The sequence below is a fragment of the Penicillium canescens genome, assembly GCF_028828765.1.
Source record: "Penicillium canescens strain IBT 15451 chromosome Unknown utg000007l_segment0_segment0, whole genome shotgun sequence".
NCBI classification, from domain to species: Eukaryota; Fungi; Ascomycota; class Eurotiomycetes; order Eurotiales; family Aspergillaceae; genus Penicillium; species Penicillium canescens.
In genome coordinates this window covers 1,138,159-1,153,925 of record NW_026703969.1, presented here as the reverse complement: position 1 = coordinate 1,153,925, position 15,767 = coordinate 1,138,159, and the positions used below count along the sequence as shown (strand labels likewise).

Sequence of the window (15,767 nt, the reverse complement as noted above, 5' to 3'; positions counted from 1 at the left end):
GTAAGGGTTTAACCACTTGCGGGAATCTTCTTTCTTGAAGGCAACCCGGTGTGCGGTGGAGATATATATTTTCAATGCGCTGTTCTCTACAATCTACTCTACTATATGGTTTATTATAGATCTAATTTTTATAGTTTATTACTAGTTGAATATCCTATAATAATGACCAATATCAAATTGTAAAATTTCACCAATTGCTGAGTTTCATGAGATAGCAGAAACAGCATACATGTATGAAAATGCTTCTGTTGATTTCGATCGCTATCGTTATGGTCGAGTGATACTGTAACGTGTTTAATCGTGTGCATGAGTTGTCATGGGTTCGAATCTGCGTATGCTCCCATTTTTTGAGCTTTACTAAATTTACTAAATGGACCTCCATTTCACAAGTCCGACCCTCTGCTGGAGCTTTTATTAGATTTTACTATACGGCGTTTACGCTGCTCCTGACTAGGAAATGCGTGTAAGTTCTGAGCAAATCTGTATTGGGCTTTAGCACTGTGACCATCTATCAAACCTCGGCGATATGGTGTACCACGATTCTTCATCGGACAACCGAAAGAACGTGAACATGATGATCTGTTTTCGATCTCGCTGTTCTGTACCCTTGATGGTGCCTGTCGGTCCTCCTTCGAATCTACCCGCTATCAGCATCTTCTCGTCTTCTCGAAGATGCCGACCTCTCTAAGAGAAGACGCCAGTGACCGCCGCAGACATCAAAACCAAGTCCAACAACAAAAAGAAATCGGGTAGTGGCATTGCTAATACACCCGCAAAAGAACTCACAAATTCATTACCGAGAGTGAGCGCTGAAGCTACTGTATCCCAGCAGATATGATTTCTTGTTAGATTTTGCGTTCTTACTGAGCTGTTCTTAAACCCTTTGACCATTAAATTTAATTTTGCAATATAGTCAGCTACGTTTGGGGAAGCGTTCATCCATTGTTCCGGCCTGGATCGGTATGCTTCTGTTATTCGCAGCGAATGGTCGAGTACAGCGGCAGCCGCAGCCAGGTAACCTTGTCAACCCGAGGCGTCCGGCCCGAGGCAGCCACTCTGGTCAAGAGCAATACTTCAACGTTGCTGGGAAGGTGGAAAAGTAAGAGTTGCGGTTGCAAATGCTGAGGGGGCTGGTAATCAAAACGTTTATTTACCAGATCGCATGGGAGGGAGGACAGTGGTGACTCATTGGGGTAGTTCGTTCCAGCGGTCAATTATCTTCTAGCCAAACAAACATTTCATCGTACTTGTTCTGTCGGTCTGGCCTGACCGTCGTGCTACCAGTGCCTCCAGAACTTGCCAAGGGTCTTGAGTAACGCAGGGGTCGGTAAGTCTTTCCGAGTTGATAATGGTTTTTGCCCTGCTTTCTAAGGACAACTGTGGTTTAACACTAGAAATTCGCTGGGTTGTAGCCAGTGTTTACGCACACTTACCCAACCGACCGGCAATCAATGCGCGAGCTAATCATTCGCACAATAATAAAGATGTCATCCAATCTTCATCCTTGGAAGCTCACGCTTCTCCACTATATGGATCCTTTCAAATACAAAATGTTTCAAGTTATTGATTGCTTGTAAGGAGCAAGGAGAAATGGAATAATATGACGACCACGACTACCACTACCGCATTTTCGCTCACGCAACATCCCTTCCAGTAAAAGATGATTTGGCCTTCTGACAAGCTGGCTCGCCTATGGCCTGTTGCTATGCACTGTGCCGAGTAGAGTACGTCTCATTCAAAACTGTCATGGCATGCGCATCCTCCAAGTTGAAGTGGTCCTTGTGGAACTCTAGGTCTCCGTTGGTATTGACAAGAGCCCAGAAATTCTGTCCAAATGCCAACTTTATAGAGCAGGACTATGACAGTCAGTAATGTCAGTACTTAATGAAGGGTGGGTAGCCTTACAATGAAGTCAAGCTCATGTCCCTGATTAGGTAGAGGTCTTGCTAACGCAAAGTTGTCACCGCGGTGATGGCCAATGAATTTAAGTTTGTTGCGTTTAGCTCCCCCGCAACATCCAACTAATGGAGGGCCTGTTACACCGCGGAGCCACCAACAGCCAAACAATCCTAGGAGCTATGCATTAGCCCCGAGTCACGTGCAACACCCGTCACCTGGCCTCCCTTTGGGGAAGAGCTCCTTCTCCGCTTATCGAAGAATCATCATCAATCTGTCTTTCTTCTCACTACTTACCACCTGAGGATTCAGCCATGTCTGCTCAAGATATCCTTGAGAAGGAACCTTCTGGCCGGAGTGAAACCCCTCCCCGGTACCAAGACAGATGCTCTCCTTGATTCACCGCTTGGAAGAACTCGACGACGACCAACAGTTGCGACAACTTCTTGATCACTCTTTCTCCGATGATTGGGACATTCGTCATCTCTCCGGGGTGATGATTGATGCTATCAGGTCAAACAAAATCTGGCTTGTTCGGGAGCTACTCCGTCGTAACTTGCCTATGTCACCAATTTATGTCCTCGAAGCAGTCAAGGCCAAGGCGAAAGACATTCTGTCAACCTTCTTCGCAAAAGCCTGGGATATCAACAAGCCAATGGGTAGAATGGACCCGCCCCTCCTTCCGTGAACAAAACTGTTCCCTTTTAGGATTACCACTTAACTGACCTTATTTACTTCTAGCAATGCGCTCGAGGACTGGGAGATGACCATATGGCTCCTTGATCGTGGAGCGGATCCAAATGTACGTTGCGATATTGATTACTCACCTCTTTCTTACGCCGTCAAATACGCCGATCTGCCAACCATTGATCTTCTCCTGCGCCGTGGCGGTGATGTCAGGAAAGGTCAGCTTGTGCATAATGCTATTTACCGAGAGACTGAAACCCTTGAAGTGGTTAAAATCCTCATAGGTAAAGGTGCTCCTTTCAATTCGCTCATGTACCAGGACCATCAAGCTTCTTGGGACATGTTCCCTTTCATGAGGGAAACTCCCTTGCACACGGCATTGGCTCTCAAAAGAGATGACGTTGTTCAATACCTTATCCGCAAAGGAGCGAACGTGAACATTGAAAATTACAAAGGGCAGACAGTTATGCAGTGTGCAGATGAGGACACCAGAAGACGAATTGTGCAAGAGATACAAATTCGCAGCGGGCTGTCCGCGTCTTTGTGACCTTCCTCTCCCCCCTGGGCGACGGGTTCATCCGTGTTGCAATAAAGTATTCATCATCAATTAACTCAAGTCGCCATATTGATAATATTTGCTTGGTCGTGTACTCTTTGCCCTTGTCTCTTGTCACCGTTTACAATGATGTAAGGGTTGGACTAGTGCCAGATATTAAAACCTACAAGCTCTGGAAGAGTCATAATACAATGGACAGCGAAGTCCGGTATTTTCTGTTCAGCAAAGGCCTTGTGTTCCCTTCCGATACATTGTCGTGGTATCAACCTACTTGATGTATTGTACCCCTGAGCTCCAGTTTTCGCCCGCATCCCATCACATATCGCTTTTCCGGGACGCATACCCCAGCGGCCCTTACGTGCGCGGAATTGACTAAACCCATTTTTTTATACATGCATATGGGTGCCAGGCATTGTTCTCCCTATATTCGCATTCGCTAGCCAATACGCTGCGGGCGGGTCATCCGCTCGACAGGTGAGCTGCAGCGCTCCTTCGCGACGACGTCTCGGCCACACCCTCATGCTTCGCCACCTGGCCAAAGCCTCGTCGAGCCTGTGACTCTTCCCTCCTCCTGTTCTGAGACAAGTACCTGCGGGCCCAAAACATGGCCTGGCATTGTGGGAGGCAGTTTCTTGGTCACTCGCAATCATGTCGCCCAGTCAGCTAGAGGCTTCCGCATGCAAGCGCCCATAGCTCATGGCCCCCATGCGTGTCTCACTGGCCAGGACCTGTTGTTGTGGCCTGACCTTGTCCTTTTCAGCTTGCCTCCGTCCTTATACAGTTGGATGCAGTAAATATGAATCTATCTGGGGGTTGTTAGGTAATAGCGCTAGTCCTGTATGGCAACTGACAAGGTTGCGCCCTTTGTCCGACAGTGATACACCCGCCTATCTGGCAGCGTAGTGCGCTTCCCTCCGCATCATGGCATCCCACACTACCCTCGACAGCCCCGACTACTCTGAACTCGCCTTGATCGCTACTCTTCCCATCGAGCGGGCCCTGCAGAAGCGATGCTCGATGAGGAACATGCAGCTCCAACGGGTTTCACTGGACCCCAAACCGACGCGAACGTTTATATGTGGGGTCACGTGGGAGAGCACAACATCGTCATTGCCTCTCTCGCTTCTGGAGTCTACGGGACCACCTCGGCTGCGACCACGGCCTGCTTGCCTCTCTGCCATCCATTCTCGTTGATTTTTTGGTCGGCATAGGCGGCGGCATCGCTCGACCGGACGACGACCACGATATCCGGCTAGGTGACGTTGTCGTGAGCCAGCCCTGTGGGACCACGGGCGGCGTCTCTCAGTACGACTTGATCAAGGCAAAGTCTGGTGACAAGCGTGAGCGCAACGGTCCTCAATGCGCTTAGCAGAATCCAGGCCTACCACGAGCGGAAAGACTCCATGGTTCCCTTCTCATTTCAAAAATTGCTGGAGAAGAACCCGAAGATGGGCAAGAGATCCAAGCAAAAGTCCTGGCTATACTCACTAGGGCTTCGACAACGACCGCCTCTTCAAAGCTCCATGCGACCACATCCCCGGCCCGGACTGTCGGGGCTGTGACACGGCTGATGAGATTCAACGCGATACTCAAGACACCATCGATCCCGATATCCACTATGGGACTATCGTATCCGGCAACATACTCGCCAAAGACGCTGCTGCTCGCGATCGGATTGTTGCTGACCTCGACGAGGATTGCATCTGCTTTGAGATGGAAGCAGCCGGGCTGATGAACCACTTTCCCTGTCTTGTGGTCCGAGGGATCTGCGACTACACCGATTCTCACAAGAACGATCGATGGCAACGCTACGCCTCGGCGACCGCCGCTGCGTATACAAAGGAGCTTCTGACGTACGTGCCGGCTGCAGAGGTCAAAGAGACCAAGAGAGCACTGGAAGTGCTTCAGCTAGGTTAGATCTTGTTTCATTCACTAGCTAGACTAGCAAGTACACGAGACCGCATTACATTGAGATTGGCATACGTCCTGACTGCGAGTAGTTAAACGACATATTAATAGCGTGCAGCAGACGGCAGTTGCAACGAAAGCTGTAACTGATTCCATCAGGTCTGACCTTCGCACCGATGAGATCGGGCGCTGGCTTTGTCAGCCGGATCCGCCTATAAATGCCAACCACGCGAGGACACTCCGCCATGAGGGGACTGGCGCGGTGGATCCTGGAAAAACCCGTCTTCAAGGCGTGGCACTCGCGGTCGCGTCGACATTTATGGCTGCACGGGCTTGCGGAATGTGGAAAGACGGTTCTCAGTTCGACTGTGCTTGATCATGTCGCGAAGGAAACCAATGGTCTAATCATCAGTTTCTTCTTTGACTTTAGCAACTCTGCAAAGCAGACATTGGATAGCATGCTGCGGTCGCTTGCTTTCTAGCTTTACCAAGGCGGGGTCGGCTCTGCTATTCATCTTGACGCATTATTTGTAGCTTATGATCATGTATCGATACGGTGTTGTTGTTCGGTTTGAAAAATTGAGGCGATCATACGCAGCAGTCAGGAAATGGCGACTGGGAATTCAGGCTCTGGATTGATCGCACGCTGGTAACAAGGTGGGTCGTGAACAAACCCCAGTTACCGAACCTGTGAGGTCTTGACGGTGGTTTTCTGGGACATCAATTTTAGTGAGGCAAGGTGGACAGTGCATTTGCGCTGTATCCCGCGGCCGTCCCCCAGCTGCTCACGCAGGCTGCGTAGACATCTCGTCTGCAATAAAATTGGTGACCTTCAATTATGACAAGCCATTCAAGAGGTTCGGGCCCGCTTGCACCCTTCGTCATCTTCATGCTCATGTGCTCGTTTAACGTTTTGGTTGATAATATTATGTCTATTTGGAACATGAGGCGGAATATTTCTAACTGACAGTTCAGCAAAAATTCGTTCCTGGAAGGTCTCGAAGGGTCTGAACGGGATTTGCCTGCGTTCGATGGTAGGGAAATTTGTTTGGATTGTGGCAGCCGCTGGGTTGTCAAGCATTCTTAGAAAGTCGGAGGTGATTTGAGCCTCGTAAAGATGAATAAATTCTCGATCCATCGGGCTTGCTATGAGAAGACGGGACTTGTGTATGTGAGCCAGGGAAACAAAACGGTGAAACCTATGACAATTTCGACGGCAAGGAGCACTAACCGAATGACTTGTTGGCCTCGATGGCTTCAGACGGTGCTCCTGAAGTTGGGCAAGAGATAGCAGGACACACACAAAGTACGGATCTTCTTTCCATTCCTTTGGGGTGACACGAGCAAGCTTCTTCTTGGAAAGTGGCGAAACGGCGTAATCAACGCCTCCGTCATGATGGCGAGGCTGAAATTTGTGCCAACGAGTACCACTGACGTTTGTGTAGTTCAAATAGCCAATCACCGGTAGTGGTTCTTGAGAGACAGATCGGTCGGGTTGGTCGCGGCGATAAAACACGGTGTAATGAGGTCGATGAACAGGATGACCCGCGAAAGTGAAGTAAGGCCCTTTGCTATTCCCGTAATTTGTTAACGATAGATAATAGAAGCTATCCGTGAGCACCAAGTCGTATCTCACCTGCGTTTGTCGAAGATGCTTCCCTTGGATAGCAGAATGTTTGTGAGAGCGTTTAATTTCCCTTGGAGCGAGAAACTCCTGGCAAGTGACCGCGCTTCGGACTCCCCTTCATTAGGTTTCCCCTGGAAGGGCTGTTGGTCGTCGCGAGTGTCCTCCCTCGAAGGGGCATTGTAAACATGTTGAAATCGACATCCCATCAATTCCAAATGGCGGGAGGTCCAGAACAAAGGTTTAACCAAAAGTTCCTGATGACGGTGCATAAGGTCAGCGAGCGATATCACACCGTCGCTGGCTGACATGTTGGAACAAGTCATGGCATGGTGAACGAAAGTAAAGGGGTGGTTTGTAACGCTGACGCCTTATGAGCGTGTCGTGACCGCCCGTCCTGACCGCCTTCCGGTTGTAAATTTGCACGGTTTGTGGGGTTTCTTTGGCACCACATGTCTCCCCATTCGACACTCGCGAACGGGCAATTCATGCTAGTTTGGTTGATTCTACTGGGTCTTTACAGTATTACAAGAGAAACAGAGCACTGTATTCTTAATGTCGGACTAAGGATTCTTTTACTACTGACTCTGCCATCCCAACCTGTCGTGATTTGCCAAACCGCTCTTCACTACCTGTTGCAATAGTGAACTTTATAATTACCGTTTCCTCCACTTCATGCGCTAATTGATCACCGGCACCGAAAAACAAACTATCCCAACTAGGATGAGGCTCTTAGGCACCTACAATAACCAACCCCACCCACTCCTCTCCCTCTCCTTCTTTCCCCCCGCCGAACTTTGTAATCTCACCACTCTTCGACCTCGGAAGAGGTACGCAGGCACCTGCAAAATGACCAGCTCGTACTTTAGCACTATCACCAACGAATCGGCCTTTAAGGCACACTTTCAACAGGATCTTGGGAAAGTTTTTTCCGACGTCAATCTCGTCGCCGCGAGTGAATGGGGGCGTGATCATCTGTTCGCATGTCGTGTAATCCGGCGAGAGACGCAGCGCTCTGTTCTTCCGATTTTGTCTGAGTATACAAGGCCATCAGATTTGAAGTCCTCATCCGAAATCATCAACTTTGTGAACGGTCCACAGGACCCGATGTACATGGCTCAAAGCGAGCACCGACTCGTACGGAAGTTTGACTACGGGATGTCTCTTGGACAGATCTGGGCGGCGTTGGCGATGTTCAAAAGTGGCCAAGGGCGTCGCGGAAAAGAAATCCTCGCCGGCTCTGATGACGAAACGGATGAAGGAGAAGAAAGAGCAAAGCGGCCCAGACGAAGCACCCTCCAAGAAGATTACATGGATTCACGCACAATTCAAGTTGGTTCCAGCAGTCCACAGGAGATAAGCTCCCAAGAGACGTCTTCTGTCGGTTATGTCGACCCCGAATCACACAGGCTCCTGGCCTCACCGGAAGACGAAACCTTACGGCTTGCATCGTGCGTAATTCGACATATCTTGTACTTTGGTGCCCCTCAGGATTCTGTGGATTTGCGAACCGTTGTCGAATTCCGAGATGCGAAAGTGAGAATGGCTGCATATACCCCCATACTGAAGCGGAAGATAGTAGCCATCGATGACGGAGGCCTCTGCTTAAGGAAGGAATTAAACGGTTGTTTTTCACTCTTCAAAAATCACCTGGCGATCTTGGAGGGCAAAAGACAATTTCAATGTCTTGAGAATGGCCGGCCGGTCATATCGGATAACTGTCTCGCCCAGATGACTTGCGAAGCTCTGGTAGTCAGCATCGTCGATCCGTTCAACGAATTGCAGCCAAATGGGTATTACTTTCTTCTCTTATAACATCTAACCCTTTTGGAATCAAGGTAATACGCATACTGACAACATGGCAAAGAGTTATAGTAATTAATGCTACGCAGCACTATATGTGCTTCGTCCACTTCGAGATCAGTGAGGAATATCTTTTGGATCTTGAGTCGCCTTCGCCCAGCGCCTTTCTTTATGTGAATTCCACACCTTGGTTTGACCTTGATTCTCCGTCTGGGAGGAGGCAGGTGGTCTCCAACCTTTGTGGTTTGATGCGCAGGGAGCTCTATGCCTGATTGTTACCTTTTTTGCTCTCTCATTGTGGTTCTCACCTCCATATATCTTTATAGCTCTAACGAAACCCGCCTTTATATATTACTGCACGATTAAACACAAGCACAATGTAGTACGGCTGCTCTGGTCAAGAGCAACAATACAACATGACTGAAAGGTGGAAAGTAAGAGTTGCGGGCAGAAAATGCTGAAGGGCTGGTAGTCAAAAATGTTTATTAAGCAAATTGCATGGGAGGGAGGACGGTGGTGATTCAATTTAGTTTATAGACAAACAAATATTTTTTTCCCTCGGTCCGGCCTGACAATTCGATGTACCTATTCATATTTGAGATGCTATCCTCTTTGGGGTTCAAATTGAGCAATTACAAATAACTGTTTATTTCAAACCCTAATTGAGCAGATTGTTCATTTCGTTCAATCTACCACTCCACTCTCCTCGCCATTACTTGATTGCCTGTTTGCTCCCATTCAATTTTGCAGCCAGTACCTTCAACCATTCGCCCCATCCCCTAGGGTGATACGTTCAAGCTGTTATCAATTTTGCACTTCGAGCGCCTGGGTACACTGAGCAATGCAGTCGATATCATTGATTTGTCGGTTGCCGCCGAAATGGGTGATTGCGTAGCCGCCGATCACGGCATATCTGATGTTGTTGTCGTCGAGAGATAGGTGCAGGAGGATGGCTGCGTCGTTAAGGCGGCCGGTTAGCATGGTGGAGTGGATGAGTGGGGATATTGTAGATTAGATCTTGTTTGCTTGGGTTATCCAATTAGAGATGATGGAGAGTTGATGTTTGAATCAATGACAGGAAACATAATGGTTTTTATACTTGAGCAGCCCACGCTGATCAACACGTCCAGACAATGGCATTGTGTGATTCTTTCAACTCGGAAATTTCTTTCTCTCTTTTAAGTACTATATTTAAACCCAATGTCCGAGAACCAACGGGCCCAATCTTCCAGAAGACGCCTATTTTAACCTGGTTCTTTGAATGATCATTCAAGCAATACCTTTGTTCCCTTTTTTCAAACAGGCCAAATATGGATTGTGGGTATAACTCATGTCCCACATCCATGAATATGTCATCGGATCAATTTAAAGAAACATACGATGTAGATCATGAGAAGAACGATTAATCAGTCTCCTTAGTTATCTCTAGTTAAACATGACATTGGTGACATACAATTCCCTACTAACGCCAAAAGCGGTATGACTCTCCCACTTGCTATCAACCTTAGTTAATCAACTTCGACACACATCATATCAGCAACAACATTATAGCTACATCTCATCCAAGAAATCACCTCAACCCAAGTCTATGCCAACATCATCATCATGCTCATAAAGCTCGACGACCTCTCCTCCCCAGAAATCCACTCCCTTCTATCCCTCCATATCACAGACCTCCAAAGCAAAACCCCCTCCGAATCTTGCTACGTCCTCGACCTCACAGCCCTCAAACACCCCTCCATCTCCATCTACTCAACCTGGGAAGGCAATGAATTACTAGGGTGCGGCGCACTCAAAGATCTCTCGCCAACTACCGGCGAAATCAAATCCATGAATACGGCCACGGCACATCTTCGCAGGGGTGTTGGGCGGGCTATCGTTCAACATATTATTGATGAGGCGAAGAGCAGGGGATATGTTTCTCTGTATTTGGAGACGGGGACTGGTGAGGAGTTTAGAAGGGCGAGGGAGCTTTATGGGGGATTTGGGTTTGGGGACTGTGAGGCTTTTGGGGGGTATGTTGCTGGTGGTGATAATTGTTTTAGGACGTTGGTCTTGGTTTGAAAGGACCAGAGGCTGATTAGAACATTGTGTATAGGTCATACGAGGATGTAGAGGTAGAGGGGAGAAGCTATCAAGAATATCGAGCTACAACCAGGTATACCTACCCGCCTACCTGCCGCCTGCATACTCATTGCGCCACTAGTTCGTCTTGTACTCGTCAGTATGGAAGCCGATGATGTCGCTACCAAGAACACCATCAAGCAACTGCTTTTGAACAGGTAGGCCTCTCCAGAAGTCATCTGCTGGGAAGGGGGTGTGAAGAGAATAGCCTATAGGACACCTTTTGTTTTGCGCGCATAGGCGACCGCGCAGTAATTGTGGTAGCAGGAGTAGGTGATAATCGTGCACCCATATTAAGTCACCATCCGCCGCCTCCTCACTTATTCGATCAGCGAAGATGCTATTAACACGCTGGTACGCGTCCCACGTCTCGTTGTCGAAGGAAACTTCCGATTGATAATGTAGCGTAGGCCATAAAACACCATCTAAATATGCTTGGTCAGCAACTTGGTCGGTAGAGCCTAGAATATAGGAGACGTACTGGAGAATCCATTGTAATGATTCTGAGCCAAACTCTCGTCTAGATATACTGCAGCGGCATTTTCTTTGGCTAAGGCTTCATCGACACTACCTCTGTCCCGCTCATTGATTTCAACCCCTGGCCAGCCTAACCACAGGTAGTCGGCATAACTTAAACCCTTTAAGGCGGTCACCAAGCCCCCGCTTGACGGAATTGCCTCGTAAGTGCCGTTCTTGGGCTTCACGGAAAGTGGAAGGCGGTTTGAGGCAATTATGAGCTTCCGCTGGTTTTGAGCATTGGGCGTCATTGTTTTCATTTTCGATCAAAATATTAGCATACCTTGAATGAAGATTTTTGTTGCCCGGACGCATATGAGGATTTGTATTCAGTGCAAATGTGCAACCCCAAGCCTGCTTTGGAGCCAGCGCTTTGTAAAGCTTGGCATATGTCATAGACAAAGAATCAAATAATTCAAGCATATCTTTTATATGCAGTGAACCAATCTGAACAACCCAGAAACGCCGCCATCGAAACCTGCTCATGCCCACTGATGGCCCTTAGCCCTCTAGATAAGAATATTAGCTGGGTATAGACAGGCCACCTTCAATCTTGGCAAGGAATTATAATTGTGTTCAGTTCCTTGATAGGTTCTTTTGACAATCCCGTTGTTTCGGAAGCCAATATGACGTATGCTATTTGCCGTACATTCCGGTGCTCCGCAGGTGTCCCGCTCCAATGCATCGATGAGTGAGATTGCTTAGAAGGTTCGTCACAACCCGCAGCAAGCCCCTCCATCGCCAAGAATCAAAACAGTGGATCGGCTCAGGTCTTAATGCAGATCAGACAAAAGAGAACCCGATCCCGAAATCCAAACGGGTACTCATATTAGGCTTGCAAGCAACAACGTCTAATGCACATTTGTAATATGATCCCGAATCTAATGTAGGTCCCCACTGCCACACAGCCGCCTACTATGTTTAGCGCAGTTGAGCTCTACAAAGTTTATTCGCTCACCTCGGATAGGCATGAGAGGCTGTCGGCCTTGCTGGCGTGGACAGACTTATCCAATAAGGTTCCGAAAGCGAGATGAGGTTGCAAGATGTTAAGTGCGCTTGTCCTGCTTCCGCCCCACCGTTGTTTTCAACCCAGGTGTCACTAATTTTCGTAAGCCGTTTCTCCTACCGTTCAACACGCCCACAGAAACATCTAGTAGTAGGCACTACATCCAAGGCAGGTGGGGCGATAGTAGCGCATGAGTTTTGAGGCGCCAGAAGTGTTATCGATCAGCTCTTAGCAACTCATCTGGGGTTTGTGATCCATCCGCTAACGGGACAGTAACTGATACCAGGCTGAGGCAGCTTGATGGATACTGACGTATTATCGACTCAGATTGCGATAAGGGTGTTTCGCTAAATAGAGACGTGAGAATCGCATGTTACCCGCGGCCAATTATAGGACACTGATGTGTGAAGCAGGTGGAAGTGGGCGGATGTCCTGACTTGCGCGCTTCAGAATGGGCGGGAGACACGTCATTGTATTGGTAGGTAAATAAAACCTTGTTTTGTAGGAGACGTAATCAGGCATTGCCAGGTTCAATGAAGTGGGACCGTCGTAGAATAAAATGTTGATAACCATATAAGTAATCCTGTCCGCAGAGGGAAGCAAGCAGAAGAAATATAGCTAGTAGGCTCTACAACGCGTCTTGGGCCATTTTCGACTCGCTTGGCTTGATTTAAAGCGCCGCTTCACATCGGAACAGTACATCGCAATTGCGGTTACAACTCTGTCCCTCTATCCGTATACTGTTCGCTTCTGCTCAGCTATGTCGACTTCGGCGACGATTATCTCTACATCTGGTAAGCAGGCTTCTACCAATGACCAAGTGGATTTTCTAATTCAATTTCCTTATTAGCTATCCAACATCCGGGACCCTCAGTCCGTCTCCGAGAAGAATATGCCCGTCTGAAGAGTTTATTTACCATAGGACCTACCATGCTCAAACAGATAACTAAAAGATTTGTTCATGAACTTCACATCGGTATGTGATGGTCACCCTGCAGATGACCGCCTCCCTCATCAAGACCAATGTTGACATAGCATAGGCCTCAGTGACAACGGAAGTGATATAGTAAGCCCGCGTCGCACCACTCTGCCTGCGCCGAGACTAACCATTTGCTGTGCCTCTATAGCCTATGAATCCCACTTGGGTAATGGCCCTTCCGACTGGAAACGAGAGAGGGGTATTCCTCACCATGGACATGGGAGGCACAAATTTTCGAGTTTGCAAGGTTGAGCTTCTAGGCAGTGGTAAATACACCACTACGCAGATGGACGCAAAGATACCCGAGACAATAAAGTCTGGAACTGCTCAACAGTTGTGGCTCTTTATTATTCAATGTTTGCGGAAATTCGTGGATTACCATGAAATTCCGACTGATGAGCTACAGAAGATCCCTCTGGCATTCACATTTTCTTACCCAGTCACACAGACATCGGTCACAAACGGGATCCTCCAAAGATGGACAAAAGGTTTCGACATTAGTGGGGTCGAAGGACATGATGTTGCTGCTGAACTTCAGCGCGCTTTGTACGAAAATGCAAGTCTACCATGCACGTCTGTACAGGACTTACTGCTTACTCAAGTCTTATCTAGGGTTTGCCTCTTGAGATAGTAGCATTGGTTAATGACACAACTGGTACTCTCATGGCATCTTCGTACGTGGATAAGGACACCTAGCTTGGAAGTATTTTTGGGACTGGAAGCAACGCAGCATATATGGAACGGTGTTCGGAGATGCCAAAGCTTGCCGAGCATTGCTTTCCTCGTGGTGCCTGCATGGCTATCAACTGCGAATATGGTGCTTTCGATAACAGTGGCACTGTGCTGCCTTTCACCGAGTATGATGAAATTATTGACTCCTGTTCACCACGACCAAGACAGCAACGCTATGAGAAATTAGTCGCCGGGTTTTACCTTGGGGAAATATTCCGTCAGGTGCTTGTCGATATGAGTACCAAACGGAGAATGATATTTCAGAATCAGGACATCTCCCGACTGAAGGGACCATATACGTTGGATTCTTCCTTTCTTGCAAGGATAGAAACTGACGATAGCGACGACCTGCACGTCTCGAAGGCCTTAATCCAGCATGTACTTTCTATTTCCCCTTCGTCAGACGAATTGTACTTTTGTCGTCTGCTCGCTGAATTGATAGGAAAGCGCGCAGCCAGACTATACGCATGCGGTATAGCTGCAATCATGAAGAAGAGATCCCTGGGGAAATGTCATGTGGCGGTTGACGGCTCGATCTTCAACAAATATCGCGGTTTCCATGAAAGGGTAATGGACGCTCTTGGGGAGCTACTTGATTGGCCATGCAATCCTCATTCCGAAAGTGTCAAAATGATTCCGGCAGTGGATGGCTCGAGCGTGGGTGCTGCTGTTATATGCGCATTAACGTCCAGCTCATCGGGAACAGGGCCCAAATGACTCTATTTCTTTTCATCCTGCTGCGAACTTTCTCATTGTTCGTCGTTTATCTTTTGCTACTTGGCAAAGTATGGCTTTTGCAAAAGACAGCCTATTTCATGTGGCGCCATAGAATGAAGGAGAGCGTTTGTACTGTAGAGTCAAGAGTCACATAGTGGGGGTACCTGTATGGCGGGAGCGGTTACGTGTATCTACCGAAAATAAGAACAAATACAAAGGAAGCTGGCAGAATATGGTAATATGCCCTATGTATCATTCGCCATGGATTTCACATGCAAAGTAGGGAAAATTGGTGCTTACAGTAATACAAAATCCCGGAAAGAGAGCAAAATCAGCAAAAGGCAAGAAATGTCTGTTCTCTGTACTGTAGAGCATTGAGCCATAAGAAATGCTACTACCTCAGGGCTGATTTGAGGTATAAGGAGTGGGCTCCAAAGCGTGATCTCTGGTTCTTCAAATTTGGCACCACAGAATGTACGAAATCGGCGTTTGCTGAGGATAAGAGAGACTAACATAGCGGAGCCCCGGCGCTCCAGACAGTTGCGCAAAACTCCTATGGCGACAGAGCCAGCTATCTCAATGGGTTTTGACGAGTTACAGGGAGGTATTTGGCATTGGGGCCATTGGAATTGACATCCAACCATACTGGAAAAGAGCCATTTCAATGGCCAAAGGAGACCAGGAACCCGCATGAGCGTAGATGTCAGAGTGGCCCCGCATGGCCTTACCGCCCATCTTGTTGGGAAGAGCTTAATGCGTGGTGAGGCCGCAGTTGATTAGCCTGTAGAGACCGCCCTGGGGAGTTCGCGCGGGCTTTACGACACCCCAATGGGGCGGTCTCGACGCACTGTTTCCGATAGCAGATGTAAACACCACTCATGATCCAGGTCGAGGAATCTCGCTGGCCCCGGCCCAGCTGCTCCAATGAAGTTGTGGGGCGAGTTGGGGCCTGCCATGGACGAGGAGCGGCGGAAGGCCATGCGCTTCGCAGGTGAGTTGATCATCCCCCACCCCCGACACCTGAGAAGGGCTGGACAGCCCACCGTAGGACAGCAGGGCTCTCTCGCTGAGATGGCCTCTCCAGCGGAGAATTCAGTCAGGCCAACAGACTCTTGATTCCTACAGCGGGCATGCAATTGATACCTCACCGAGGGAGAGAATGCCGCCTGAGAAGGGGAGATGTGGAGGAGAGAAAGAGAGTGAGAAAGCCAATTGAGCG

At 48.4% G+C, this 15,767-nt stretch overlaps 9 protein-coding genes across 9 annotated transcripts; 7 read left to right on the top strand and 2 right to left on the bottom strand.

Annotated features, from left to right (window-relative positions):
• Positions 1-2,281: 2,281 nt before the first annotated feature.
• On the top strand, positions 2,282-3,130 carry N7446_010702 (ankyrin repeat domain-containing protein; the record flags this gene model as incomplete). The annotated part of the gene is made up of 2 exons (XM_058519445.1): positions 2,282-2,580; positions 2,638-3,130. 2 exons carry the CDS (start codon positions 2,282-2,284, stop codon positions 3,128-3,130), a joined length of 792 nt encoding a protein of 263 aa, XP_058368283.1.
• A 930-nt stretch (positions 3,131-4,060) lies between these two features.
• Positions 4,061-5,056, top strand: N7446_010701 (NACHT nucleoside triphosphatase; the record flags this gene model as incomplete). The annotated part of the gene is made up of 4 exons (XM_058519444.1): positions 4,061-4,245; positions 4,271-4,479; positions 4,519-4,610; positions 4,631-5,056. The coding sequence occupies 4 exons, from the start codon at positions 4,061-4,063 to the stop codon at positions 5,054-5,056; spliced, it is 912 nt and encodes a 303-aa protein (XP_058368282.1).
• A 236-nt stretch (positions 5,057-5,292) lies between these two features.
• N7446_010700 (uncharacterized protein) lies at positions 5,293-5,529 on the top strand (the record flags this gene model as incomplete). Its single annotated transcript, XM_058519443.1, has 1 exon — positions 5,293-5,529. The coding sequence occupies one exon, from the start codon at positions 5,293-5,295 to the stop codon at positions 5,527-5,529; it is 237 nt and encodes a 78-aa protein (XP_058368281.1).
• Positions 5,530-5,897: 368 nt separating this feature from the next.
• On the bottom strand, positions 5,898-6,982 carry N7446_010699 (uncharacterized protein; the record flags this gene model as incomplete). Its single annotated transcript, XM_058519442.1, has 3 exons — positions 5,898-6,209; positions 6,279-6,618; positions 6,684-6,982. 3 exons carry the CDS (start codon positions 6,980-6,982, stop codon positions 5,898-5,900), a joined length of 951 nt encoding a protein of 316 aa, XP_058368280.1.
• Positions 6,983-7,520: 538 nt separating this feature from the next.
• Positions 7,521-8,486, top strand: N7446_010698 (uncharacterized protein; the record flags this gene model as incomplete). The annotated part of the gene is made up of 1 exon (XM_058519441.1): positions 7,521-8,486. One exon carries the CDS (start codon positions 7,521-7,523, stop codon positions 8,484-8,486), a length of 966 nt encoding a protein of 321 aa, XP_058368279.1.
• A 1,593-nt stretch (positions 8,487-10,079) lies between these two features.
• N7446_010697 (GNAT family N-acetyltransferase) lies at positions 10,080-10,538 on the top strand (the record flags this gene model as incomplete). Its single annotated transcript, XM_058519440.1, has 1 exon — positions 10,080-10,538. One exon carries the CDS (start codon positions 10,080-10,082, stop codon positions 10,536-10,538), a length of 459 nt encoding a protein of 152 aa, XP_058368278.1.
• Positions 10,539-10,670: 132 nt separating this feature from the next.
• On the bottom strand, positions 10,671-11,404 carry N7446_010696 (uncharacterized protein). The gene is made up of 2 exons (XM_058519439.1): positions 11,080-11,404; positions 10,671-11,023 (listed from the first exon to the last, which is right to left on the bottom strand). Exons 1-2 carry the CDS (start codon positions 11,372-11,374, stop codon positions 10,677-10,679), a joined length of 642 nt encoding a protein of 213 aa, XP_058368277.1. The 5' UTR covers positions 11,375-11,404; the 3' UTR covers positions 10,671-10,676.
• A 1,906-nt stretch (positions 11,405-13,310) lies between these two features.
• On the top strand, positions 13,311-13,795 carry N7446_010695 (hexokinase family protein; the record flags this gene model as incomplete). The annotated part of the gene is made up of 2 exons (XM_058519438.1): positions 13,311-13,676; positions 13,712-13,795. The coding sequence occupies 2 exons, from the start codon at positions 13,311-13,313 to the stop codon at positions 13,793-13,795; spliced, it is 450 nt and encodes a 149-aa protein (XP_058368276.1).
• Positions 13,796-15,472: 1,677 nt separating this feature from the next.
• N7446_010694 (uncharacterized protein) lies at positions 15,473-15,664 on the top strand (the record flags this gene model as incomplete). Its single annotated transcript, XM_058519437.1, has 1 exon — positions 15,473-15,664. The coding sequence occupies one exon, from the start codon at positions 15,473-15,475 to the stop codon at positions 15,662-15,664; it is 192 nt and encodes a 63-aa protein (XP_058368275.1).
• Positions 15,665-15,767: the final 103 nt, after the last annotated feature.